The 27,710-nt window shown below is 38.0% G+C and overlaps 1 protein-coding gene across 1 annotated transcript; it reads right to left on the reverse strand.

Moving 5' to 3' along the window:
* Positions 1 to 1,059: 1,059 nt before the first annotated feature.
* On the reverse strand, positions 1,060 to 27,561 carry LOC129254016 (catechol O-methyltransferase A-like). The gene is made up of 4 exons (XM_054892462.2): positions 27,399 to 27,561; positions 9,019 to 9,183; positions 5,275 to 5,468; positions 1,060 to 3,825 (listed from the first exon to the last, which is right to left on the reverse strand). The coding sequence occupies exons 1-4, from the start codon at positions 27,559 to 27,561 to the stop codon at positions 3,517 to 3,519; spliced, it is 831 nt and encodes a 276-aa protein (XP_054748437.2). The 3' UTR covers positions 1,060 to 3,516.
* Between the last annotated feature and the right edge of the window lie 149 nt (positions 27,562 to 27,710).

Raw genomic sequence — 27,710 nt, forward strand, 5'->3', positions numbered from 1 at the left:
ATTTACTTTATTAATTGAAATAAATCATACTCCGTTGGATTTCATTTTTTTATAAAATATATTCGAAGTTTTAGAACAAAATTACCTTGAGCAGAAACAATTTCAAAATTTTCATGGACATACAAGTTCAAGATGGAGAAACTCCACACTTTAAATTGGACATGGTTGGCTCATGATGGCCTAAGTGTAGTCACTTGAATCAGAATTGGAACCAGATGGGTATTCATAAAGCTGTTCATAAGTTAAGAACGACTGGTGATCCTTTCTTGTGGTAAATGGTATACACCAAAGCGTTCATTTGCGATGGTTTAGCGGGTAAAAAGGATCACCAGTCGCTCTTAACTTATGAACAGCTTTATGAAACACCCTCCAGGCCAAACAGGCATGCATACAGCCACACCTTAATCCCCTATGAACCAATTCCCACCAAATCTGAGCTGTGAAGGTTTTTCATAATGATACAATGTGACATGGCATTCATAAAGCTGAAATGTTACACAAATTTGGGATGTCATCCCTTCAGTACTCCAGTATCAAGTTAGTACTATCAGTAACAATGCACCTTTACAGCAACATTTTTTGCTATAATTCAAATAAGTAAACTTGTCAGAAATACTAGTTCACCCTTTCACATTGTAAAAAATCGTAATATGAATGATGATTCCAGTGAAATATACGGCTAATGACGAATATTTAGCACGCATGAAACCAAACTAGAACATGATTAGAATCATGAACGCTAATCACAGTCACGATAACAATAGCAATCATCATTACAATGACGATTCAAGATTCACGTGTGAAAAGGCCCAGTGTCACAGGAAAAACTTTGGGCATTCCATCTGGCCATTAACAATTACATTCTTTATAAAGTTATCAACAGGCCACAGAATAATAAGTTAGGAAGAGGTCAAAGAATATTTTAAAAAATCTAAAAAAATAAGCAATTCTTGTTACTGTTGATGTTGCCATTAGCATGGAAAATGTTGCTTATCCAAACTCCATGGATGATGTGAGTTTAGTATACAAAAAGTAGATTTTTTGTTTTTTGTTTTTTTTGCAGGTGTTTCTGCATTTATTGAAAATTCAATATATGAAACACAGTAATCATAATGAATATAAAGAAATACAAAAATAAATGAAATAATTACAAATTGCGACGATTACATAATATAAGAATAATTTACATAGATATACATGTAAGCAATAATATATAAAATAAAATGCAGTGGCTAGCTATCATAAGCAAAATGCTTGAGAGAATAGCAGCCAGAGGAAGGCAGCTACATGAAAACCATTGTAGAGAAAAATTCATGGGTCTATAATAATGATGTCACATAATTATTTGAAATGTTAAGAAAAAAAGGGGGAGAGGGTAAAGGGGTCAGGTGAAGTGGTGCAGATGTGGGTGCACGTGCAGGTGAGATTTTTACAAATACTTTGATACAAGAAACCTTTTTAACAAAGCTTTAAAGGAAAAAAGAGATGTAGCTTGTTTAATGTTATTCGGCAAAGTGTTCCAAACTTCAGGACCGTGAAGTTGCTCCTGATACACATGCCATTTTTATTTACGCTTATTAAACTGAGTTATTTTTCTCCTGTCCATACTCCATAAAGTTTAGGCTTGAAAATTGAAATTAAAAACACTGCAGCATCAACTTGAAATTATATATGATATCCCTATCCCTAGATATTGGTTTTTTGTGAATAGGAAAGTTCTAGTAAGTGTTTGGAACACCAATGGTAATGCTTGATGAAACAGCAGTATAAGTTCAGGCATTGGGATTAGTCAAAACATATCAGACATCTAATTTTGCATATGGCACTCTAATGCATAAAATGTGCAAAGAAATTGTTATTGCATGGGTCAGAAGACAGCTATCCCTATGCAGAGGAAACACTAAAAATGACATGTAAATGATCCGTTTTTATGTGTTGCAAATCGAACTTTGATGGGGGTGGAAGAGCTGGGTACACGAATAAAGAAATTCATAAAATTGAAAAATAGTTGGCAAATCACTAATACTTTTTAGCATAAATTCTTTTATCAAATTTCTTTGGATATCTACCTGGTAAACAAGGTTGGGCAATGGGCAATTACTTTCTTCGATTACAATTATGTAATTGAAGAAATGTTCAATTACCATTACTTCTTTAAATGACTTTTTTTCAATTACAATTACCAATTACTTTTGTCAATTACAATTTCAATTACTTTCTATATAAGTCATAAATGAAACCAGTTTTTATTCTGTACAATAGTACCACCTATTTCAACATACCGGTAATTCTAAGTTACAGAGAAACTGACAAGATGAAGGTTTGGGTTAAAGATCACGGATTCTGCCTGTTACTCTCTTTGAGGCTGAAGCGATTGACATGAAAAAGGTCATGAAATTAAATCATAAATTAAGTAAGTAAAGTAATTAAATGTTTGACAATAATTGAAGTCAATTTCCTTTTTTTCAATTACTTTCCCTTTCAAAACTTCAATGATTACAATTTGATTTGATTGTTTGATTTGAATTTATTTTTCTTCTAGATAACAATATAATATAACATAAATGTAACAAACATATATTAACAATAAATCAGGTATAAATCATTTAGCATAAAATTAATATCAGAAGATGGATTGCCATAGTTAGCAAAAAAATGCTTGAAAAATATGACAAACCGAAACATATTTTAACCATATAATCATATTATGAGCAGAATGGACAATAACAAATTATTAAAGTATCAATTAAGTATAATATAAAAAAGAAAAGAACAAAATCTAACAAGCCAAAACTTGCTATAATATATATAATCAAGTTAAAAAAAAATCATAATAATGATAATGACAAATGAAGATGATGAAGATGATGATGATGATGATGATAGTGGTGACGGTGGTGGTGGTGGTGGAAATAATGTTAATGATGATGGAAACGGAATATTAGAACATGATTATGACACAAGAAAGTTTATTTTACATATTCCGATAGTAACATGACCTTAACTTTAGCTTTGAATGAGTGTAGGGAGCAAGAGGATTTAATTGAGTCTGGGAGAGGATTCCAAAGGTCAGGACCATGATTACCGTACTCAAAAACATGTAATTACGGAATTGATCAATTACCTTGTGATTGAGCCCAACCCTGCTGGTAATGAATTTCACTTTTCCAAATGCTAAACCTTTGATGAAATATTTAAAAAGTCTAAATATATGATTTTTTTTAGGGGGGGGGGGACAATACTCTCTTTGCTTGCTCTGATGTATCATCCGTGAGTGAAAGTAAACACAATTTATTTAATTTATTTGTGAGGGTGATTCCACATAGTGATCCACACTGTGAACACTCTGTGAACACTCTGTGGGATATTGTGTTCTCTCCAGTAAGGTACACTGCCAAGAATGTTGCATTATGGGTTCAAACCTGGCCATATTTGAGTAGGTGAAGATTTGAAGTAGTGCTTTTGATGCTGCAGGGTCGTATCTATTTTAACATATTCAGACATTAAACTCGTCACTCAAACCATCACAGATATTTCAAGACCATCCATCAGAGCAGTATTCTGCAGAGGGCTCTCGATGAATTCCGAACGATACTTCGGTGAACTCCGGACGTACTCGAGATAGTCCGGCGCGCCACTCGTAATGACATTATCAGCTATAACGACGTTTCCTGGTCTAATTAAATTTTCCTTTTCCATGAGTAATAAATCAGATTTATATACACTTTTCTGGTGATCGAAGAAGAAGAAATCAAATTCCGCTTTCTGGGGTTGGGCACCAAGTTGTTTTATGACGTCATGTGAATAGCCCTCCATAATGTGGATCTATATAATAACGAAACAACCAAAGATAAAATAGTTGATTACTATTGGCCGTGTAACCTTCCATTAGAGAATAATGATCAAATATTCCAGGGAAATGTGTTTGTTTCATCATTCATTTTCACCAGGTCATTACAGTATACAAGGAATGCAATGCAATACAGATTCCTCCAAGTAAAAAAAAACAAGTGGAGCGCCTCTGGCAGTCTCACCTGCATCACGCGATTCAATGTAGCAGCAGTGCTAACTTTGAAAACTACTATAAAATAATTATTCACAAAAAACACCATTCATTTAATGATACAATACTACGTTAATTGATAATAAATGACATTTGACCTTGATCATGCGACCTAAGACTTGTCAGTGATACTTGATTACCCCTATATCTAAAAACTTTGAATGTTACGACAGCAATCTAATAATTACCTCCAAAATGGCCAAAGTTCAATGACCTTAAATGACCTTTGACTTTGGTCATGTGACCTGAAACTCGCATGGGATGTTTAGTGATACTTGATTACTCTTATGTCCAAGTTTTATGAACTAGACCAAAACACTTACAGAGTTATGCTGGTAATTTAACAAATACCCTCCACATGGCAAAATTTCATTGACCTTAAATGACCTTTGACCATTAGCGTACCTAAGGGGGGGGGGCAGTCTGCCCCCCCCTGACGAGTCACAACACATGCAAGGGACGTATCTCTGCCCCCCCCCCCTGACGAGCTAAGTGGGCCCCTCCTTTGAACTTGAAGACCTTTTTTTTTTTTTTTTTTTTTGCTTGTCAATTTTAGTCTGGTAAGAAATCCTTGATTTTGGGGTGAAGACCTTCTTTTTTTTTTTTTTGGCGGACGAATTTGCCCCCCCCCCCTTTGGAAAATCCTAGGTACGCCACTGCCTTTGGTCATGTGACCAAGTGGTACTTGATTACTCTTATGTCCAAGGTTAATCAAGTATTATTGAACATCCTGCCTGAGTTTCAAGTCACATGACCAAGGTCAAAGGTCATTTAGGGTCAATGAACTTTGGCCAGGTTGGGGGTATCTGTTGAATTACCATCATAACTTTGAAATTTTATAAATCTGATTCATGAAACGTGTACATAAGAGTAATCAAGTATCACTGAACATTCTGTGCGAGTTTCAGGTCACATGATCAAGGTCAAAGGCCATTTAAGGTCAATGAACTTCGGCCAAGTTGGGGGTATTCGTTGAATTACCATCATAACTGAAAGTTTATTGGTCTAGTTCATAAAACTTAGACATAAGAGATTAAGAGAAATCAAGTATCACTGAGCATCCTGTGCGAGTTTCAGGTCGCATGATCAAGGACGATTCAAGGTTCTCGTGTAAAAAGGCCCTTAAAAAAGTTAAATCGACCGTTTAATTTCAACTTTGAGTACCTCATGGGGCTCTTGAATTGATAATTGGAATCATATTTCTACATTACCGTATCATCCAAGCCGGTAAATTCAACAATTTTTCTGCAGACCTTGGCATACTGTTCATTCGGTTCAACGCAGATGTATCGTGCCCCCTTCGGTAGGTTCCTGGCAGCGTTAATAGCTGAGTAGCCAACAAAAGTTCCCAGCTCCAGACACGCCAATGGTTGTCTCTCTTTAATGATGTGTCCAATGATTTTTGCTTTAAAGAGAAAAAAATCATACATTGTACATATGTATAGATATTTTACATCATGTATGAATCGTAATCCATAAAGTTATATGAAATATAATGAAAAATTTGCAAATATGGGTGTATAATATTCAATTTAAAGGGGAGACTATAACATCTCTCTTTTTGAAAAAGAGAGGCAAGAATTTTTTTTGCTACTTGGTAACATAGTAAGTGCATGTGAATGTATTCAATGGGGAAATAGTATGTTACCCTACAGGTGGGCTTATATCATATATATATATACAAGACTACACAGCTCGGAATGTTGCATTCCGCTGGCCAGTGAGTAGTTGAGGGCTGCTTAAGGTGGCGCTATTAAAGGACAAGTCCACCCCCCCAAAAAAAAAAAAAAGATTAATTTTAATGAAAAGAGGAAAATCAAACGAGCATAACACTGAAAATTTCATCAAAATCGGATGTAAAATAAGAAAGTTATGATATTTAAAAATTTTGACTAATTAAAAAAAAGTAATCCTGGTCGGTGTGCAAATGAGGGGACTGATGACGTCATCCACTCACTATTTCTTTGTATTTTATTATATGAAATATGAAAAATTCTAAATTTTCTCCTCATTGTCAAGAGAAACAAAGATTAATTCCTCCCTGAACATGACTGTGGAATTAGCATTATTCTGGTACTATATGGTTCAGTCAAGCTGGCCCTTATTGTCAAATCTGTATTTAAAAAATGAAATATTTCATAATTCAAACAATAAAAAAATATAAAAAAGTGAGTTAGGGACATCATCGACTGTCTCATTTGCATGTTACTGAGTTGTGCATATAACTGTTTTGTGAATAATAAGCGAAACTCTAAATTATTTTACATCTGATCTTGATGAAATTTTTAGCATAATGCTAGTTTGATTTTACTCTGTTTATTCAAATCAACATTTTTCTGGGGTGGACTTGACCTTTAAGGCTGCTGGTTCGTTGCTGTTTTTAGTAACTTTGGAGCGGTCTCTTAGGACCTACCTCATTTTGATGAGATTGTACGAAATGTGAATGTTTAATACTAGTATATAGTGAGGGGGGACAAGAGTGCAAGGGGGTACTGCCGTGAATTGAGTTTACTTTCGCTATTTATTTTCGTTAATTCCTCATGTAGGCCTACTACATTTATCCAGGTTTAAGTACTCTTGCCTGGGGGCGTTTCACGAAAGTTTCATGAAAGTATGTTTTATCTGACAGCTATCATCGCCTAACTTAGTCAATTAAAATCCAAAGGAAAACTCCCAGGATCCTATAACTGTACAGTACATGTCAGGGGCGGATCCAGCCTTCGCCAATAGGGGTGGGGGCCCGGAATTTTTTCAGCCATATTTTCCCCGATCGGCCACTCTAAGATGATTTTTGGTTTCTTTGAAGGGGTAGTACTAATAGTCACTTCTTAGCTTAATTTATTCTTATAAATCAACATAAATATATACTATCATAATCGTTAATTATATAATGCGAGAGCGAAGCGCGAGCAAATTTTTTTTGGGAAATCTTATGTACTTTTCCTAAAATTTGAACATTCTGGGCAATGTTTGTTATCCTTAGAAAGATGTGCATGCAACTAAATAATTACTACGAACGCGAAGCGCGAACAAAAATGAACTGATGGAAAAGGTACCTGTTAAAGACTGCATGTAGTTATCCATGAAGACGTTACATATTTAAAAAATCGAATAATGCGAGCGCGCGAGCTGAAAATTTTTTGACATTTTTACCTAAAGAATGGAAATTCTAAGAACTTTTTGTAACTTAAAAAGAATAGGTATATAACTAAACAATTGATAAGAGCGCGAAGCGCGAGCGAATATTTCGAGATTTAGACCTACTGAACGAGACACTCTATTCATGTTTTGTAAATCATGAAAAGGATGAGTAATTGGAGATCTTCCTTACATTAATAATACGAACGCAAAGCAAGAGCAGACAATTTTTATATGTTTTGAACTGATCGAAAGGGTACCTGTTAAGGACTGCTTGACTTAGTCACGAAGAAGTTACATATTTCAACAATCAAATAATGCGAGCGCGAGGCGCGAGCTGAAATTTTTTGACATTTCTTCATAAAGAATGGAAAATTCTAATCAATTTTTGTAATCGTGAACAGGATAGCTATATAACTAAACGATTGATGCGAGCGCGAAGCGCGAGCGGAAAAAATTGAGATTTAGACATAAAACGGGACACTCTATTCATGTTTTGTAAATCATGAAAAAATGAGTAATAGGGGATATTCCTACATTAATAATGTGAGCACAAAGCGCGAGCAGAAAATTTTTGATATTGTTATCTGAAACTGGATAATGATTTAAATAGAGAACAAGTTGAGTATCTGAATAAACAAGCGCGCGTGTTTCATATTTAGACCTAGAATCTAGGCATTCTAAATACAACTTTTATCATGAAAATCAAAGCGAGTGCGAAGCTCGTGCTTAAACTATTTGATATTCCGATCTGAAAAAAGAGTAAATTTCATTTCTATATTTTAAGCACTTTGTAGGAAAATTGTGAGGTGGATATGGATCACATTTAATACAGAGCTGATATTTTTTTATTATTATTTCTTTGAATTTTGACATATGGGACTGGAACATCCTTAGGACATGTCATTATATTCCTCATGCTAAGCGCGAGATGAAACAAAATTTACAATTTAATTATTAAATTAATATTTTATTCATTAATGCCTAATGAAGGCGCGAAATCTGATGATGTTATAGCCTGAAAACTAAACATTTCAAGCATTTTTGTAATCATAAATAGGATGCATCAGTTAATATATTTTAACCATTAATGCGAGCGCAAATTACGAGCCAATTTTTTTTTATAAACTGTCATGAAAAGGGGATTTTAAGTAGTTTGTTATATAATCAATATTGAGACATACATAACCCGCCAATCAAAATGCGAGCGTGCAGCGCTAGCTGATACGTTTTGACAATCAGACCTGAAAAGGGATAGTATGAAAACTTTATGGAATACACGAAAATAATAGGTACCTGATAAATCAAAATTTGCGAGCGCGCTGCGCGAGCAGAAAATGTTAATATTCAGACCACAAAACTGACATTTTTCCAGTCAGAGCACTTTTTTAAAATCAATTTGTAAATCACACAAAATAATGAAAGTTCGATTTCCGAGATGAAATATGTTTTGTATGACTTCCAAACTTGATATTTAAACTCCATATTGAACAAGATATGAAAATCACCTAACAGGCAATGCGAGCGCGAAGCGCATTCTTTTTATTTTCCAAGTCTTCCCCTCATCTTATTAATATTCACTCGTCTTCCTCGTCTTCTTTTTTCTCCTCTCTTTTCCCTCCTTTTTTAATTATTTTTTTCTTTCTTTCCCTTTTTCCCCTTTTTTTGCTCCGCCAATAGGGGGGTGGGTGGCCGGGCCCCTTGGGCCCCCCTGGATCCGCCTATGCATGTAATGACAATCCCTAATATTTATTGTCCATTGGCGAAAAAGTTGATTTTTATGCAACCATGCCATAGGCCCTGTATGTATAATTTACCTTTTGCTGGTCCAAGGCACCATGTCCATTGTCTTTCGTTATTGAAACGATCAAAGGCTGACATTGCACTATCAGGATTACCTCTCTGCGCATGCTCAGTGATATATTGATACAATCGATCCGGAAGTGGTCCGTACCATCGATCGTACAGACTGCTTACAATACCTGAATTGAAGATCGAAAATAATTGTCGATTAATCAAAGTAAATATTCCATGTAGAGTAGGCATAAAGGGAAGGGTGCTCTTTACCTGGGGAGGAGGGGGGGGGGGAGGTAGGACATCATCCTTTTTATCATTGTTTTTTTCTCTTGTCATACAATACATTTTGTTAATACTTCATTCTGTAATTGTTGAAACGCATCAGTTTTAATTTCCGGTAACTTTTAAGTTTGATATACAATTTCCTTATTGTATTATTTATTCATGTTTCAAATAAGTTTGTACAACTTGTTTATGGAATGTGAATGTGTATTTTGATTTGAGAGAATACAACAACAAAAATCCTTTAAAAAAAAAATATTCACTAGACCTTGACAGGAGTGGCACCACGGCGAAAGGGGTGATGTCCCCCGGGGGGGGGGGGGTCACCCTCCACATGGACTGCTGCCCACCCGTGTCCGACAACCTCAGAAATGCACCCTAAATGGCGTAATGACATTATGTAAATTTGCAACCCTAAACGGCGTAACCCATGAGAAAAGGGAAAAAAGCCACCCTAAGTGGCGTGAACAGGGAAATCCCCTAATTTGATACCCTAAGTGGCGTAAACATCCAAATCGATTAATGTCATACCTGTGGGCCGTGTGGGTAACGCGTGCTGCCTAGTATAGAGCCAGGTGAAAGAGACTAGCTAGAACTGTACGGGGGTAACTCTCATCATGGACAATAGGTCCATATGCTCCCATAAGTGCTGCGCTGGCCGCGCCGGCATGTGAGAGGATTATTTTGTATCCCTTAAAATCGCCTTCATGGTGTTTATGGCTTAGGTCTGCTCCCGGGTCTCCTTAAATTTGCACCCCTAAATGGCGTAATTTTCATAACCAAATTAGCAACCCTAAACGGCGTGAAGAGAGAAAGAAAAGGCTACCCTTATCGGCGATTTACGAGCGAATGGTGCTGAAATGCAGCCCTTTTTGCCAAAGACGTCGACGCCGCCCGAGTGCCTGAAACGGGACCCTTTTCGACGCTTTTTCTGGACGCGGGTGCGTAGCAGGCCATGTGGAGAGCCGCCCCCCCCCCCGGGGTGATGTCCCATCTCGCCCCCCTGACCCCACCACGGACAAAATTCCAGTTGAAACCCATTGAACACCCATTGAATTTTCAATTGGTTTCAATTTGGATTCAATTGGTATCAATGGTTTTCAATAAGTCCAATGGGTCCAAATTAGATACCAATTTAGGCCCTATTGTATGGTCAATTGGTCTCAATTTGGCCATAACTGGCCCAATTAGAATTCAATGTGGGGACCAATTATTGAAGACCATTACCCATTGAATTTTCAATTAGTTTCAATTTGGATTCAATTGGTATCAATGGGTTTCAATACATAGGTCCAATGGGTCCAAATAGATCGAGTTCCTATTGTAGGGTCAATTGGTCTCCATTGGGCAAACTGCATGGCCCCATGCATTAGAATTCAATGGGGGACCAATTGAAGACCAGTTGATGTCTAATGGGGCCAATTGGTCCCAATGTATCTTAAATGGGTCTTCAATTGGCGGAATGGAATTATAATGGGACACCGCAAATGCTCAATTGGTTTCTCACTCGTTTTGATTGGACCCACTAGGCCACTTGGTCCCCGGAATTTGTTTTAGTTGGGACCAATAGCCAATTGGGTTCAACTGGGACAAATAGACAATTGGTTTCAATTGGGACAACTAACCAATTGGTTTTCAATTGGTTTCAATTGGTATTCAATTGGGATCATGTGATCAGAATATTTTGCATATAATACGCGTAATAAATTCAATTTTATTGTTTTTACAATGTACTTTTTAATCATTTACTATTTTCCAGTGATACATTAGTTTTAAGAAACACGTATAGAGGCATTTACACGGTAACTGACGTGCTTAAAAGCAAACTCCCATCACTTGTTGTTTTAGAGATAATCATACACACAATGAAAAGTGTGTAAAATTGTGCCGTGTAACGTCAGTTACCGTGAAAATGCCCATAGAATGAAATACCTATAAATGATAATGGCTCAATTGCAACAGATTAAAATGTTATTAGTAGAACACTAACCATAACCAAACCACACCAAGATACATGTACGTGCTTTAAGCAACTGCTTTTCACCAGATGGAGTAAAAGTTTGCACAATATCTCTGCCCTTTACATTGATATATATGCAGACAGACGGTATGCTTCTGCAGTAGCATGAGCACATATTGGTGGAATTTCCTCATTTCCTACTGAGATAATATTGTTCTACTAATTTTACTTGTGCCAATTAAAAGTTCTTATTGCTTCCAATTGAAACCAACTGACTGCAATTGGTTTCAATATTGGTGTCCAAATTAACCAATTGGGGACCAATTGAGACCAATTGGCTTTATTTACAGTTGGAACCGATTGGGACCAATAGTCAATTGGTTTCAATGGGGACCAATTGGTTTCAATGGGTACCCATTGTTTCACTTTCCATGTACTCTAAATTGAAACCAATTGCCAATTGGTATTCAATTTGGATATTCAATGGGTCAATTGGAAACTTGTCCTGGGCAGTCATTAAAATATACTGGCATGCACCGCCCCCCTTCAACTTGACAAAGAAGATATATTGTTTCGATAAGCAGGGAGATGGCATTTTCTAAATTCTGTCTTTCTGGCTGACGAATAGCAAATAAAATCTTTGTTGTGATAGATTATCATATTATTATTGGAAACGACATACTAGTTTATTGACACTGTAGGCCTATTATGCAGCTATGGATCAGATGCGCTTGTGTGCCAACAGTATACGATAGGACCTAACATATAACATAAATATTAATTTGTATAGCGCAGCTTTTATATGGATATATTCAGCTGCGCTTGTTCAGAGCTCTTTTTACTTATGTCTGCACAGCATATTTTCTTAACTAAAGAGATTATGTTTTTAATTTTGATTTGAAGAGAGTCAAACAACTTGTGAAACGACGAATGTTGTCAAAGTTCCCAAATTTTAAGGCCAGCCATGTTTAAAAAATAGAATAAGATACAGAAAAAAAAAGAAAGATAAATGTAATTTCTAGGAAAGCTCGTGATCCTACATAGGCTAGATATCGAAACAGCAAGGAAAAGAAAAAAACCCAGAAAGTGTGAATTTCTTGTAAATAATACTGATGATGTTCACTACCATGCATTGAGATTGGGTCGAGATATCTGGTAACAAACGACAACAAAGTTCGGACCTCTCCACTACTAGGTTTTATAGTCATTCAGACAAGCTTAAAAGAATCCCAAACACAAATTTGCAATCCTTACTTTAGCTATATCCTGAACTAAGACAAATTTACTTATCCCATAAAGCTACATTTTTATTGGTGTGAAGATTATCGATATTAATTACACAATTGACCATAATTCACAAACACATAGAAATATATAGATCACCTCTTTCTATAATACCTCCCAAATGACCATTAGAGCTATTTATACATTAACATATTTCTTCTCCAATTATGCTATCATTTGGACCTCTTCAACAATATTTTGTTATTTACTTTGCCATTTGAGAATTCATATACATCATTATAAGCTTTGCTGAGTTTTTGCCTGCTTTCGATATTGACAACAAATCATGCTTCCCCCTCCTCCCTCATAATTGGGAGGCGATCCCGAGGGATGGGGAGTATACGCGTGCTCCCCCCCCCCCCCGAGCCCTGGGAAAAAATTTTAAATAGGGGGTGCTGGGATTTGTTTAGAAAAAATGACAAGCAAAAAAAAGCATTTTGGTATATAAGAAAATAACTGACAAGCAAAAAGATAAACATTAAAACATCGACGCTTTCATAACTGAGTTGTGCATATAGTTGTATTGTGAAAAATAAGCGAAACTTTAAAATGTCACAACTTTCTTATTTTACATCTGATTTTGATGAAATGTTCAGTGTTATGTTTGTTTGATTTTTCTCTACTGATTCGAATCAATATTTTTTCTGTGGTGAACTTGACCGTTAAAGAGAAATTGATTACAATTCATGGTGAACTGTTATCAAACGACCAGTAAATTTTGTAAAGTTATTCAAGAAACTCAGTTATTCTTGTGGGGGAATCGCACAGAATGGATCCAAAGTCTGCCAAACCCCATTCCTCACTCATTTCTACGGTCGAAATAAGCAAGTAGTGGTAATCTCACCCGTAGGATTCAATAAAAACATTTTCAAAGACCGATGACGTCATCAAAATGTTTTTTTTTCTGATTGGCTGTTAACATTTTGAGAAGAAATGTCATATTATTCACACATTAAATTTCCCCCGAAACTCAGTAACTTACAGAGTAATTTCAGCAATGAAAATAAACAAACACCAAACAAGCCAAGTAGAAAAGTTTTTGCGCGGAGTACAAACAATTAAATTTGTGACAAGAAATACATCCTAAGCCTACATTCATTTCATAACGATTTGATACTATAATACATTAAAGTTTAAGAGCAACAAATCAACATGACAATCATATACCTTAAAAAAACAAAAAAAACATTGGATTCCTCCCACCCCTCCTCATTTTTCTTCTCCTTCCGCTTCCTATTTCTCTTTTTCTTCTTCTCTACTTCACTGTCTCCATCTAAGCATTTTGAAGCCGATTTTTTCCCCCTTACCCTCTTCCTTCATGACCGACTAGGGATAAATCGTCGAACATTATTTTCAATCGACATGTTAAATTAGGCCATAGAAAATGCTTCAAATGTATAGCCCAATGAGATTGTAGCATGCGACTGGGGATGCGTAATGTCGCCGCACGTACATATTTACACTAACTTGGAAGGTTTTATGATAAATATCGCAAATATATGGTAGGGAAAAGGTTTATATCTCAAGAAGATGCAAGTATATGCAGCTAAATCTGATATCATTGTAAAGCATGAACTATAACATTTCATAACGATTTGATATATACTGGCTACATTATTTCGTTTAAGAGCGACAAACGAAATAATCTTTATTACCTTAAGAACGAAAATAATCAGGATGACAGCATATCGATATCAGATATGGAACAGGTTCACATGGCCCTGGGAAGCGGGGGTGCTGAAGCACCCCAAATTTTCCTTGAGGTTGCTGCGTGTGTTATTTTCCATAGGCAGCACCCCCTGGAAATCTGGTAGGTATGATAAATACCAGAAATGTAATGAAAATTAACGAGGTTTTGTAGGAACCCCCCCCCCCCCACTTCAGAATTGTCCTACACAGTGCTTAAAATAGTGTTTAAATTCACCCTTTTTCAGATCGGAATATCAAATATTTTCAGCTCGTGCTTCGCGCTCGCATTATTGAAGTTCTTTATTAAAAAAAAAAATGTATTTAGAATGCCCAGATTCTAGGTCTAAATCTAAACACGCGCACGCATGTTTGCTCAGATACGAAGCTTGTTTTTTATTTAAAGGGGTACTTCGGATTGAAAATATTTATGTCTAAATAGATAGAGTAATTTCACAAAGCAAAATGCTTAAAATTTTATCAAAATCTGATGACAAATAGTGAACTTATTTAATTTTTATGTTTAGCAATATTTTTTTTAAACAGTGACATGCACGTCGTCATGAATATTCAAAAGGTGACTTGATGATGTCCCATCCCCACTATCCTTGACCTTATGTTATTACTAGAAAAAAAATTATATTTATTTTTCATTCAAGTGTAAATGATATATCTGCCTTGTAATGAAATAAGTTGCAGCAATGAATATCTAATGGACTAGATCAGTTGTCAATTCAATTGTTTTGGTTATTGAAGGGAAAATTTGAATAAACATAATGCCATATAATAAAATGCAAAAGAACAAGTGGGGATATGCCATCAGTTTGATCATTGAATATTCATGAAGACATGCCTAGAACGGTTTCACCGGAATAATGCACATCTTTAAGCAGTGGCGTAGACAGGTTCGTACACCTGGGGGGGATGACTGGGCTGCCAACGCTAGTGAGGGCGCGAAGCGCCCGAGCGAGGGAGCGAAGCGACCGAGCGGGGGAGGGTGTGGGAGGGGGGTGGACCCCCTCCCACGGTAGGGAGCTTTTGCAATTTTGAACTTGAAATCGTGCAATCTGATGCATACTTAATGAGGTAAAATAACACACACAAGCGCGCACGCACACACACACACATACTCACACACACACACACACCCACCCTCACACACACACACACGGGTGCGCGCACCACACACATACTACGCCTTGAATGGACAGACATACATCGACAAGATCTACACACCGTGGCATACGAATACAGAATGGACTGACACATAGTATTGCATATTGAACCACACTACGTATTTATTTATCTCTGTGAATTTTGCTGTTACACCTCTTCAGAAAAAAAACCAATGTCAACTGTGTACACGCAGGTATAGTCTTTGTTATCTTGATATGGGTATGTGGTTATGAATGAAAACAGCCTCTGTGGCCATTTGTGAATAGAACACATAAACAACAAACAAATAACAATATGTCTGTTCATTATAAAGCATAATGAATACGTACATACTATGCTTTTTTTTACCTCAAAGAAACAGGCATAGTATCCATAGATGGATATTGGCTGGCAGCTCATTAACATACAGATACAAAAAACATAAACAGTATCACTATGATCCATGGAGTAACAATACTGCTTTGTAAGTTTGTGAAGAAATCGGAACCATAACGGCATTGCATCGTTTCAAATTAGGGCATCATTTACTTCTATTTGATCTCAGTCTTATAATAGTAATAATAATAATAATAATAATAATAATAATAATAATAATAATAACGACCAGACATCGTTCTCTTAAAGAAGAAGGAAAAGGAATGTCTCATCATAGATATTGCGATTCCGGGAGACTGCAGAGCTTGGCGTAAAGAGGAGGAAAAGATACAGAAGTATAACGATCTGGCATGGGAGCTGAGAAGGATATGGAAGGTGAAGACGAAGGTGGTACCAATAGTCATCGGAGCCTTAGGAACAGTGACAACATGACACAGAAGCTTTCTGGCTGTTCTAGGAGTCGAGGTGTCCTTTGAAACGATACAGAAGGCAAGCTTGCTTGGAACAGCTCATATCTTACGGAAGGTCTTGAATTAGAAAGAGAAGTGAACAATGAGAAGAGGACCCATTTGATAGAATATAGAACAATAACCCTAGATTTCTGGAAGAAGTCCGGTTGCTGTTTAATATACCAACATAACATCAAGTTGTGGACAATGGAAATAATAATAATAATAATAATAATAATACAAATAAAAAATAATACTAATACAAATAATAATGCTAATACTAATATGTTCCTTTTATCTCGCATTTCAAGGGTAAATTCACACTGCGCTTTACATGAAACAAACTTCTTTAAACATTTCAAACTTATGTCTTCCTGCATCAATCAACATACTTTAAATGAATACAAAACAAAGTGCATCTTAAATAAAACAAAAATAAATAAATAGTTAACAATACAGAAAAGATAACCACAAAATACTTGTAAGATTTTCTTTTTTTTACCGTCTGAATTGGCTTTCACCATGTGAATGCGGCTAATAACAATAAACACAATTACAATAATGATGAGGATTATTATCATCATCATAATTATTATTATTATTAATATTATAATTGTTATCATTATTATTACTATTATTATCATCATTATGACTTATTAAGTAACCAAATATCATTCCCCAAAACCTGGGGGGGGGGATGATTGTACATGCCATCCCCCCCACCTTGTGAGGTGGGGGGGATGCATCCCCCTCATCCCCCCCGTTGTCTACGCCCCTGTCTTTAAGATGCAATAACTTTGTTATTCCTTGTCCGATTTTGATCAAATCTTCATTGTTTTGTTCGTCTGATTTTCTTATTTATCTGTTCAAACCATATTATCTTCAGCCTGGAATACCCCTTTAAAACGATAAAGTTTCAGATCAGAATATTAATAATTATCTGCTCGCGCTTCGCGCTCACATTATTAATGTAGGAAGATACACAATTACCCATCCTTTTCCTGATTTACAAAACATGATGAATAGAAACTCCCGTTTTTAGGTCTGAAATCTCTTATGTCCCGTTTTTAGGTCTGAAATCTCAATTTTGTTTCCGCTCGAGCTTCGCGCTCAGATCAATTGTATATAGTTATATACCTATCATGTTCATGATTACAAAAAGTGTTTAGAATGTCCAGTTTTTAAGGCGGAATGTCAAAACTTTCTGCTCGCGCTTCGCGCTCGCATTATTTGATTGTTAAAATATGTATCGTCTTCATGGTTAACTGCAAACAGTCCTTACAGGTCCCTTTTTGATCAGACCAGAACGTGTATTAGAAATATCTGCTCGTGCTAAATGAAATATTTATTACATAGGCATCTGGTTCAGGAATACAATCATTGCTCAAAATATTCAATTTTCAGGACAATATACATGAAATTTCCCAAAATTATTTAATTATATAGCTATGTTCTTTTATAAGAAGTTACTGATGTGTGTGTGTGTGTGTGGGGGGGGGGTGCCCTTGCATTTGTGTGTGTATATAACAGAACAATAGAAAACTCAATTGTGTCCCCCCACCTTTGAGGAGAGAATTCAGCACCCCCACTGAAAAAAATCGTTCCCGGTGCCCTGCAGGTTCGGCATCAAAACGAATTAAGTTGTGAGATATAGCTAGTGCTTGTGAATGGGAAAATTGAAGCTTGTGTTTGTGTAGGTTAAACAAATTGCCTCATTTGAGCCAGACATTCGGGGTCAGTTTTATCCATATACATGTGAACATTAGATTTGCCAATACCCGTCTCCAGGGGCGTAACAGGGGTCGGTGGCCAGGACGGGGGGGGGGGGGGGGCAAGAGCCCAAAATTTCCTGGTCATAATCATGGTATGAACAGGCAGTGATGTAATGAGGGCAGAATTTTTGAGGGGATCAGATATGGCGTATCGGGCAGAATTTATTTAAAAAAAGCTGCGAGCCAGCAAAAAATTTGACATTTTTATTACAGAAATCAAATTTTGTGACAGATTTTGAAATAGTATTCAGAAAATTATATCATTTTTCACCCTTCTCTCTTTTCTTTTCTTTCCTTTTTTTTTTTTTTTGTCAGTACGCCACTGTGAACAGGATTCTTTTTTAATGATTGCGGGCGAAGATCCATGCGGCGGTAGCGTGAAGAGTAAAAAAAAGAGGTGCACAGTATGGCGCATGTGAGAAAAAGCAGCGTAATAAAAGTTCCGAGCGAGCGAGACAAAAATTAAACCTTTTCATGAGAATCTAACATTGAGACCTTCATGACACTATTAATATACAGTAAATAGGCCCTAACATCATATCTTGCACTTTTCTTTTGCTTTTCTTTCCTCTTCTTTTTTTTTTTTGTTCTTGGTTGTAGAACTTTTGGGGGCCATGGCCAAACCGCTAGTGCTATGCGGGTGGGTTCCGGGGGAGCCCCCGGAACCTCTCGATAGCAACATGATCAAAGCCATTTTAAACCTTACAGATTGCCGTTATTTTAATCAAATTGCAGATATATACAGTATTTATCTTTTACACAACTCATTAATTCAACGCAGTTGCGAAATGAAACAATATTTTGAGGGGTCACAACATAGCAATGTGGGAAAATTTGTAAATAGTCGCCAGCGAGCGAAGCGAACTCGAAAAATTTGGCATTTTGAAATGAAATTCTAATTATTTGATAGATTTTTACATTATATTCAGCAAATAACATAATTCATTATTTTCCATTCAAGTCATTACGTTGCCTATTTTCTTTATTTACCCTTCGGTGTGGAACCAAGACATCCCCCCGTACGCCAGTGAGTGAACGTAAAGCTAAATGTAGGAAGGGTCCATTCAGGGGGGGGGGGGCGCCAAAGAGCCCTTTGAAGATTACAGATGAAGAGCCCCTACTGTGTGGGGTATATGGGGCAGAGCCCCCGGTAGCTTTGGACATGTTGGTGATTTAGCCAAAGAAAACATTAAGAGACCTTTTGACGGTAACTCTTGCAAAAGCGTAAAGCTTTACCCAGTGAGCAAAATATATGGGGCCCATATGGGTTACTTGTGGGCTTATCAGGGCTAAAAATGTGGGCCCCATATGGGTTGCCCATGTGGGCTATGTATGGGCCCATCTGGGCCCCTTGTGTTTTTTGCACCGTACACCCCATCTGGGGCCCATATGGGCCAGGGTTTCGCGTGGGGTAAATATGGGCAGGCCCACATCGTACCCATGTAAACCATATGGGGCCCATTTGGGCTATGTATGGGCCCATATGGGCCCCACCTGGCCAATCTGGGACCCATATGTACAACCTATGTGGGGCCCATTTGGGCCAAGTGGGTTTAGTGTGGGTTGAATATGGGCAGGCCCACATTGCTCCCATATGGGCCCTATATGGGTTGCCCATGTGGGCTATGTATGGCCCCACTTGGCCCATCTGGGACCCATGTGATTTTTGCACCGTACACCCCGTCTGGGGCCCATATGGGCCAGGGTTTCGCGTGGGGTAAATATGGGCAGGCCCACATCGTACCCATGTAAACCATATGGGGCCCATTTGGGCTATGTATGGGCCCATATGGGCCCCACTTGGCCAATCTGGGACCCATATGTACACCCTATGTGGGGCCCATTTGGGCCAAGTGGGTTTAGTGTGGGTTGAATATGGGCAGGCCCACATTGCTCCCATATGGGCCCCATATGAAAACAATACTGTGTTTTTATATGGGTCCCATGTGGGCCATGTGGGTCCACGATGTTTTAATCAATTAAAAAAATATATTAATTTGTATCATTAAGGTGACTTTATATACTACCCAATACTCTAATCCTTATCATTTTATCATATCCTATAATCCTACATTCTAACCCTAAATCCTAATCCTATCCTAATCCTATCCTACACCTAACCACTGAATCTTTTTATTGACTTCTATATATAGAGCGAGTTTGCTATACTTGACAGGCTATGGTTAATAACAATTTTCAATATTTAACCTTGAAAATTTTCTCCTGAAATTAAATGTTTTGATTTTTAATTTTATGGTAATAAATTACATACTTTTCTGAAACTTTTCATGGTGGAATCCTTGCATAAACATAAACATATTAATTGTTGTAGCCGTATTAGCTAAAATTTTGGTCATTTACTGTTGTAATGAATATTCATGAGTGCAGTCCAGATCGATCATCCAGTGATATTGAGCTCAGATGTGACCCATCTGGGTCCCAGAAGGCTTATCTGGTACATATGGGCCCAGATATAACCCAGATGGGTCCCACATATTTTAGCCCATCTGGGTCCCACTTGGAAATGCCCATCTCCAGCCCAGATGATATTCATCTGGTACATATGGGCCCAGATATAACCCAGATGGGCCCCAAGTGGACCCCATATATCTGGGCCCCATGTGGACCTACCCACTTCTAGTGGGTCCCAGATAACCCACATTGGACCCATATGGGTCCCAGATATTTTGCTATCTGGGGTGTTCTCCTTTGAAAATTCAAAATTTTTCTTTATTTTAAGATGCATTAACACGATTAGAACCTAACCTGTGAATTGTAAGATCACAAACAATTTTTTTTATCTGTAAGCTATTTATCATCAATCGAATTAGCCGTATACATAGGGTACCCGATAAATCCCTAAAATCAACACTAAACATGTGATTTCTAGAAAAGGCAGGCATTCCAAAGCGAACTTTTATGGGGTTGAGTTCTCATCATAAGTGTATCAAAAAATGTGAAAATGAAGAAAATCTTTTTTTTCTTCTTCTTTTTTTCCCCTTTTTTTTACCCCTTCGAGATTTACCAACAATGTGAAATACACCTTGATTACTATATATGTCGAGCTTTAAAATACATGATCGGATTTTAGTGTCAAGTAACAAATGCAAAGGCTAACATACTAATTAACATTTATCAATCAAACATGAAAATAAAGAACGGATTTTGTCAAAAGCTATAATTATTTATGAAAGATATAGGTTATTCTCATATTTGGGAAAACCTAAATACATTTTCTAAACGACATCAAGTTAAATCAGTGGGTACAGTTTCAGGAAGATAGATACTGGAAGAGAATTATTTTTAGTAAACTGAGAACGTATATAAAGACCTTAAACGTAGGCCCTACATAGAGAAATATTTATAACTAGACATTGATAATCTATAAGTTAGGAATTATTTGAAGATAAGAATTAGCAATAGTAAATTTATGACTGAACAAGGGCGACAAAAACAACTAGAAATCAATCAACGTACTCGCGCCCATCCTTAACCCGCAACGAGAAAAAATTATGATAATAGGCCTATACAATAGTGCCGTCATTTAGAGAACTGAGCTAATCAGGTTACTTCTTGTACATCATGCAAATAAAAGTAATGATTACGATATAAGTAAAATTTAAGTAACTAAATAATATGAGTAATTATAATGACGGACTATGATACATTCGTGTTAATAGATGACGCCATGGACGTGTTGTAATGACTTAATTGTAATATCTTGAAATCAGTAAGAGTTTAGCAAAATGTTTAATAATGTATTTTCTTTTCGAATGGACACATATTTTGACGATTGCTTATATTTACTTGTTTATATATATATATATATATATTTCTGTTTTGCCACGTTCATTATTTATAATATTTGATGACAATCCTAAACTGTGGATTTTATTTGAATAAATTGATTTTATTTGATTTGATTTGTAATTTCAATGTTCTTCAAAACATTTTTTTTTTGACCAACCGTGTTATTTTGTTTTGAAATCCTCCTAATATAGTGATTTACCCCCCCCAAAAAAAAAAAAAAAAAAAAAAAAAATTAAACAAAACAAAACAAAAACATACACACATTTTGATAGTTTTTCTTCTTTTTATGAAATAATTCCCCGTGAAGTGATGAGTTAACCATTCCCCTGCACAATATCTAAAAAAGGCGAGTGCGAATTAGCGTGAGCAGATTTTTTCCACGATATAACGGCCTATATTGTTCCCAGCCCCCCCCCCCTCGTCTTTTTCTTTAATGTAATAATAATAATAGTTGTGCATTTATAAAGCGCCATTTCCTTTCGGTTACATGCAAAGCCCGGTCTCTCTCTCTCCCACTTTATCTTTTCTCTTCCCCTGTCCACTCTTATTTTTTTCCATTTCCTCTCCTTTTTGTTTTCCTCTCTTTTTCCTTCCCCCCCTGATTTTTAGACCACGAATATGGGGGTGGGGGGGGGGGGCCGTCCCTTCGGCCCCTGTATCGCCAATGTATACATACAGACCCATTCGATACACAAATGTGTGTGCTACCTATGGATTTATTATGTGTCTATCAGTAGATTAATAGATTTATATCAGACCACATCGCCTACAGAGATACTGCATATGGCCAATTATTAGATCTACTATGTTATGTGGGTTGTAGTTTGGAGGATTCATTTGGCCCCGTATGGGTTTAATATGTCTCAATCTTGGCTTAGGCGATAAGCCACACCGCCCATATAGATACCACATGGGGCCCATATGGTTTTATAATGTGGGTTCGTGGGAGGACCCATATGGGCCCCATATGGGTTTGATATGTCTCTATCTGGGCTCAGGCGATAAACCACATCGCCCCTATAGATGGCGCATGGGACCCATATGGTTTACTTATTTTTTGGTTTCAGGTAGGACCAATATATAGGGCCCATATGGGTTTGATACGTTTCTTTCTGGGCTCAAGCGATCCCACATACATACAAAGTGGGGCCCATATGGTTTTATTTCGTAGGTTCTAGGTGGGAAGACCCATATAGGCCCCATATGGGTTAGATATGTCTCTATCTGGGATCAGGCGATAAGCCACACCGCCGTTAATATGGAAACAACATGGGGCCCATATGGTTTTATTATGTGGGTTCTAGGTGGAAAAACCCATATGGGCCCCATATGGGTTTTATATGTTTCTATCTGGGCTCAGTCGATCCATAATTATGCCACTTCGCCCATATAGATACCACATGGGGCCCATATGGTTTTATTATGTGGGTTCTAGGTGGGAAAACCCATATGGGCCCCATATCGGTTTTATATGTTTCTATCTGGGCTCAGTCGATCCATAATTATGCCACTTCGCCCATATAGATACCACATGGGGCCCATATGGTTTTATTATGTGGGTTCTAGGTGGGAAAACCCATATGGGCCCCATATGGGTTTTATATGTTTCTATCTGGGCTCAGTCGATCCATAATTATGCCACTTCGCCCATATAGATACCACATGGGGCCCATATGGTTTTATTATGTGGGTTCTAGGTGGGAAGACCCATATGGGTTTTATATGTTTCTATCTGGGCTCAGTCGATCCATAATTATGCCACTTCGCCCATATAGATACCACATGGGGCCAATATGGGTTATATATGTTTCTATCTGGGCTCAGTCGATCCATAATTATGCCACTTCGCCCATATAGATACCACATGGGGCCCATATGGTTTCATTATGTGGGTTCTAGGTGGGAAAACCCATATGGGCCCCATATGGGTTTTATATGTTCCTATATGGGCTCAGGCGATCCATAATTATGCCACTTCGCCCATATAGATACCACATGGGGCCCATATGGTTTTATTATGTGGGTTTTAGATGGGAAAACCCATATAGGCCCCATATGGGTTTTATATGTTTCTATATGGGTTCAGTTGATCCATAATTATGCCACTTCGCCCATATAGATACCACATGGGGCCCATATGGTTTTATTATGTGGGTTCTAGGTGGGAAAACCCATATGGGCCCCATATGGGTTTCATATGTTCCTATATAGGCTCAGGCGATCCATAATTATGCCACTTCGCCCATATAGATACCACATGGGGCCCATATGGTTTTAATATGTGGGTTCTAGGTGGGAAAACCCATATAGGCCCCATATGGGTTTTATATGTTCCTATATGGGCTCAGGCGATCCATAATTATGCCACTTCGCCCATATAGATACCACATGGGGCCCATATGGTTTTATTATGTGGGTTCTAGGTGGGAAAACCCATATGGGCCCCATATGGGTTTTATATGTTTCTATCTGGGCTCGGTCGACCCTGAAATAAGACCACATCGCCCATATAGATACCACAAAAGGGCCCCATATGGTTTTTATTATCTGGGTTCTAGGTGGGACAAACCATATGGGCCACATATGGGTTTTACATGGTACATATGGGCCCCAGTAGGCCCACATGATTCCCATATGGGCCCCAGATACTTTGCTATCTGGGTACCTTGGTAGGCATAAAACGAATAACAGGAGGATATTTCAAGCATTTGGCTAGAGACGTATTTGTCCTGATTGCGACCATCATTGGCCATTTTGAGAGCGAAGTTGGCTCAGTCGGTAAAGCGTCTGCCCGTCGAACCAAAGATCGTGGGTTCGACCCGGAGGTTCGAGTCCACCCCGGGCGGATGACTGAAGCCACTGCGTTGTGTGTAAACGTCTCTCCCCTGTTTCATAGATGCAGGCTATGTTACAGTGGAAAACACTCCATCCCTCGGAAAGGGCGTTAAATGGAGGCCCCGTGTAGAGGAGAATCACCACCTTTGCACGTTAAGAACCCACTGCACTATTCGAATAAGAGTAGGGGAAAACCCCGGTGTAGTGGTTCACCTGCATTCCCCCAACCAGTTATCGGGAGGAGAGACCTGCGGGTCACAGTTCCGTGTGCGCGCTACAGGCGACCAGACTGGGTGATTTCAAGTACGGTGTTGAAATCTGGTGTTGGTGTTGTGACAACACCAACACCAGCCACAACACCGTACTTGAAATCAGGCTGGTGTTGGGATTGACCTCGGAAAATATGACGTATTTCCGGCAGTTCGTGTTGAATGCTGGTGTTGAATGTCGTCTGCTGAACCCAGCACTGCGGCTGGTGTTGACGATCTACGTGCAATTTCCCCATTCACCAACACCAACCTCCAGGGATTGGGAAAATCATGATTTCAAGTTTGGTGTTGGTGTTGGTGTTGGCAATCTCGAGCTCGTGAACAGGCGGCGAACACGATGAAACATCCCCGTAAAATTAGCTTTTACAGTTAAGATGAGTACAAATCATTTGAGCTGTATATATTTTGATGAAGAATAATGTTCACTCTTTCGAATTCTTGAATTACTTAAAACATTGGTATTCTGTACGATGAGAATTTCATGCATTTCTCTCCGATTTCATTTTCGTCGTCGAGACTTCTCGCGTGAAGTTGAGATGATTTAGCCGCGCAGCGCAGAGGCGTGACGTCATGTGCTATCGATAACGCAATCGGTATCATTCCTCTGAACCCAGCTCGGTGTTGGAGCTCGGTTCAGCGGCCTTTTTACGCTCTCAACACCAACACCAGATTTCAACACCGTACTTGAAATCACCCATTGTCTGGCTCCTCCAATGCGCCTTTGAATGTCTTTGACAGATATATGGCGCTATACAAATGCTGTGCATCATCATCATCATCATTGCATAAAATTTAGCAAGATGCAGTCCATCTTTCTTCCCGTTCCTTATTTTCAATCCTCGGCAGCCTGGTCGTGTTATTGTTCCTTTTCTTCATTATCCAAATTAGATCTTGGCTCATTCCATTCTACCTTAATTTTCCGCTTTTGTTTGTTATTTTGTCATCTTAATATTTTTCCCTTTATTACTAATCATGCTAATGTATTAGTAGGCCTATTTCGGAATGATTTGTTCTTTCTCACATGTTCTTCTATCGTTCCTTTTCCCGCTTTTTTATGTTTTCTTTTTCTTAATAATTCTTTTCACTTTTTCCCTTTTCCTCATTTTCCCCTTTCCCTTTCTCTTCCTTTCTCCTTCCCTTTTCTCTTTTCCCGTTTTTTTTTATTTCCACGGTGAAATCCGCCAGGGGGAGCCTGCCCCCGCCTTTACACTGCCCGCCCCCCCCCCTCTCTTTCTCTGCGGCATGCGGCGGGGATGCATTCAATGGGTGATTTCAAGTTCGGTGTTCGGTGTTGGTGTTGGTGTTGGTGTTGAGAGCTTAAAAAGGCCGCTGAACCGAGCTGGGTTCAGAGGAATGATACCGATTGCGCTATCGATAGCACATGACGTCGCGCCTCTGCGCTGCGCTGCTATCATCTCAACTTCACGCGAGAAGTCTCGACGACGAAAATGAAATCGGAGAGAAATGCATGAAATTCTCATCGTACAGAATACCAATGTTTTAATCAATTCAAGAATTCGAAAGAGTGAACATTATTCTTCATCAAAATATATACAGCTCAAATGATTTGTACTCATCTTAACTGTAAAAGCTAATTTTACGGGGATGTTTCATCGTGTTCGCCGCCTGTTCACGAGCTTGAGATTGCCAACACCAACACCAACACCGAACTTGAAATCATGATTTTCCCAATCCCTGGGGGTTGGTGTTGGTGAATGGGGAAATTGCACGTAGATCGTCAACACCAGCCGCAGTGCTGGGTTCAGCAGACGACAACACCAGCATTCAACACGAACTGCCGGAAATACGTCATATTTTCCGAGGTCAATCCCAACACCAGCCTGATTTCAAGTACGGTGTTGTGGCTGGTGTTGGTGTTGTCACAACACCAACACCAGATTTCAACACCGTACTTGAAATCACCCAATGTCACCGGAAAGATCGACACGCGCATAATGAAATGCTAACTTGGAACGATTTTTGTGATAATTAGGGCGAACATGGGGTTGGAAAATCGGGTATATCTCCGTAATATGTAAGTATAAAATTATGTAGCCAAATTTAATATCATTGTAAAGCATGAACTATAACCAAGACTTTCATGGCATTTTCAGCGAGGAAATCGGCAGTAATTTATAAAAGAAATAGGGCCTACTCATGATTTTTTTTGGATAAAACCCCCTGTTTTCAAATGGTCCAATCCAATCATCATTACGTCTATTATAATCACCATTTCGTCCCACAACCATTGGTCTAATATCCATTTCATTTTCATTCATTTTGTACAATTAACACGTTGTCCATGGATATACGGACTAAATGGCTCTTGGGCCTGCTGGTTATTAGACGAATAGTGGACGAACCGATGGTAGACCAAATGATAGTAGACGATATATGCTATTGCATGGACGAATTGGTATTAGGGGAATTGGAAAAAAACCAATATTGCCGTCTGTATTAACATATTAATGTGTTAACAAGTATAGTGGATAATTTTCTTACCACTTGGTAAATACAATGAATCAAATACAGTCACACGAATAGCATGGAACCAGCCCACTTGTAGTTCTTTCCTCTTTTTATCTTCAGCCCTCGCTGTGGCCTTGCGACGACATGGCTTGATGTCTTTCGCAAAACTCCGTGAGCCGTCCATCACTTTGCTCATCCTATAGAAAAATGGACAGTTACTTCCAACAAGTTAAGTTTTAATCATCAGCTGCCAGTCGTTAAACCTCTATTATACAAACTCTTACACCACCGGAATACGGGCGGAATACCAAAATAGAAACCCCTTGTAATTATATCATTATATCC

The sequence above is a fragment of the Lytechinus pictus genome, chromosome 2, assembly GCF_037042905.1.
Source record: "Lytechinus pictus isolate F3 Inbred chromosome 2, Lp3.0, whole genome shotgun sequence".
Classification (NCBI taxonomy): Eukaryota; Metazoa; Echinodermata; class Echinoidea; order Temnopleuroida; family Toxopneustidae; genus Lytechinus; species Lytechinus pictus.

Bases quoted from the DNA above. Each gene is read 5' to 3' on its own strand.
- LOC129254016 (XM_054892462.2), bottom strand. From the start codon at position 27,561: ATGAGCAAAGTGATGGACGGCTCACGGAGTTTTGCGAAAGACATCAAG. The intron at 9,184-27,398 runs GTAAGAAAATTA...TCTTCAATTCAG, and splicing joins TTCATTGTATTTACCAAGTG to GTATTGTAAGCAGTCTGTAC. The intron at 3,826-5,274 runs GTAATGTAGAAA...GTTATTATATAG, and splicing joins TTACCGGCTTGGATGATACG to ATCCACATTATGGAGGGCTA.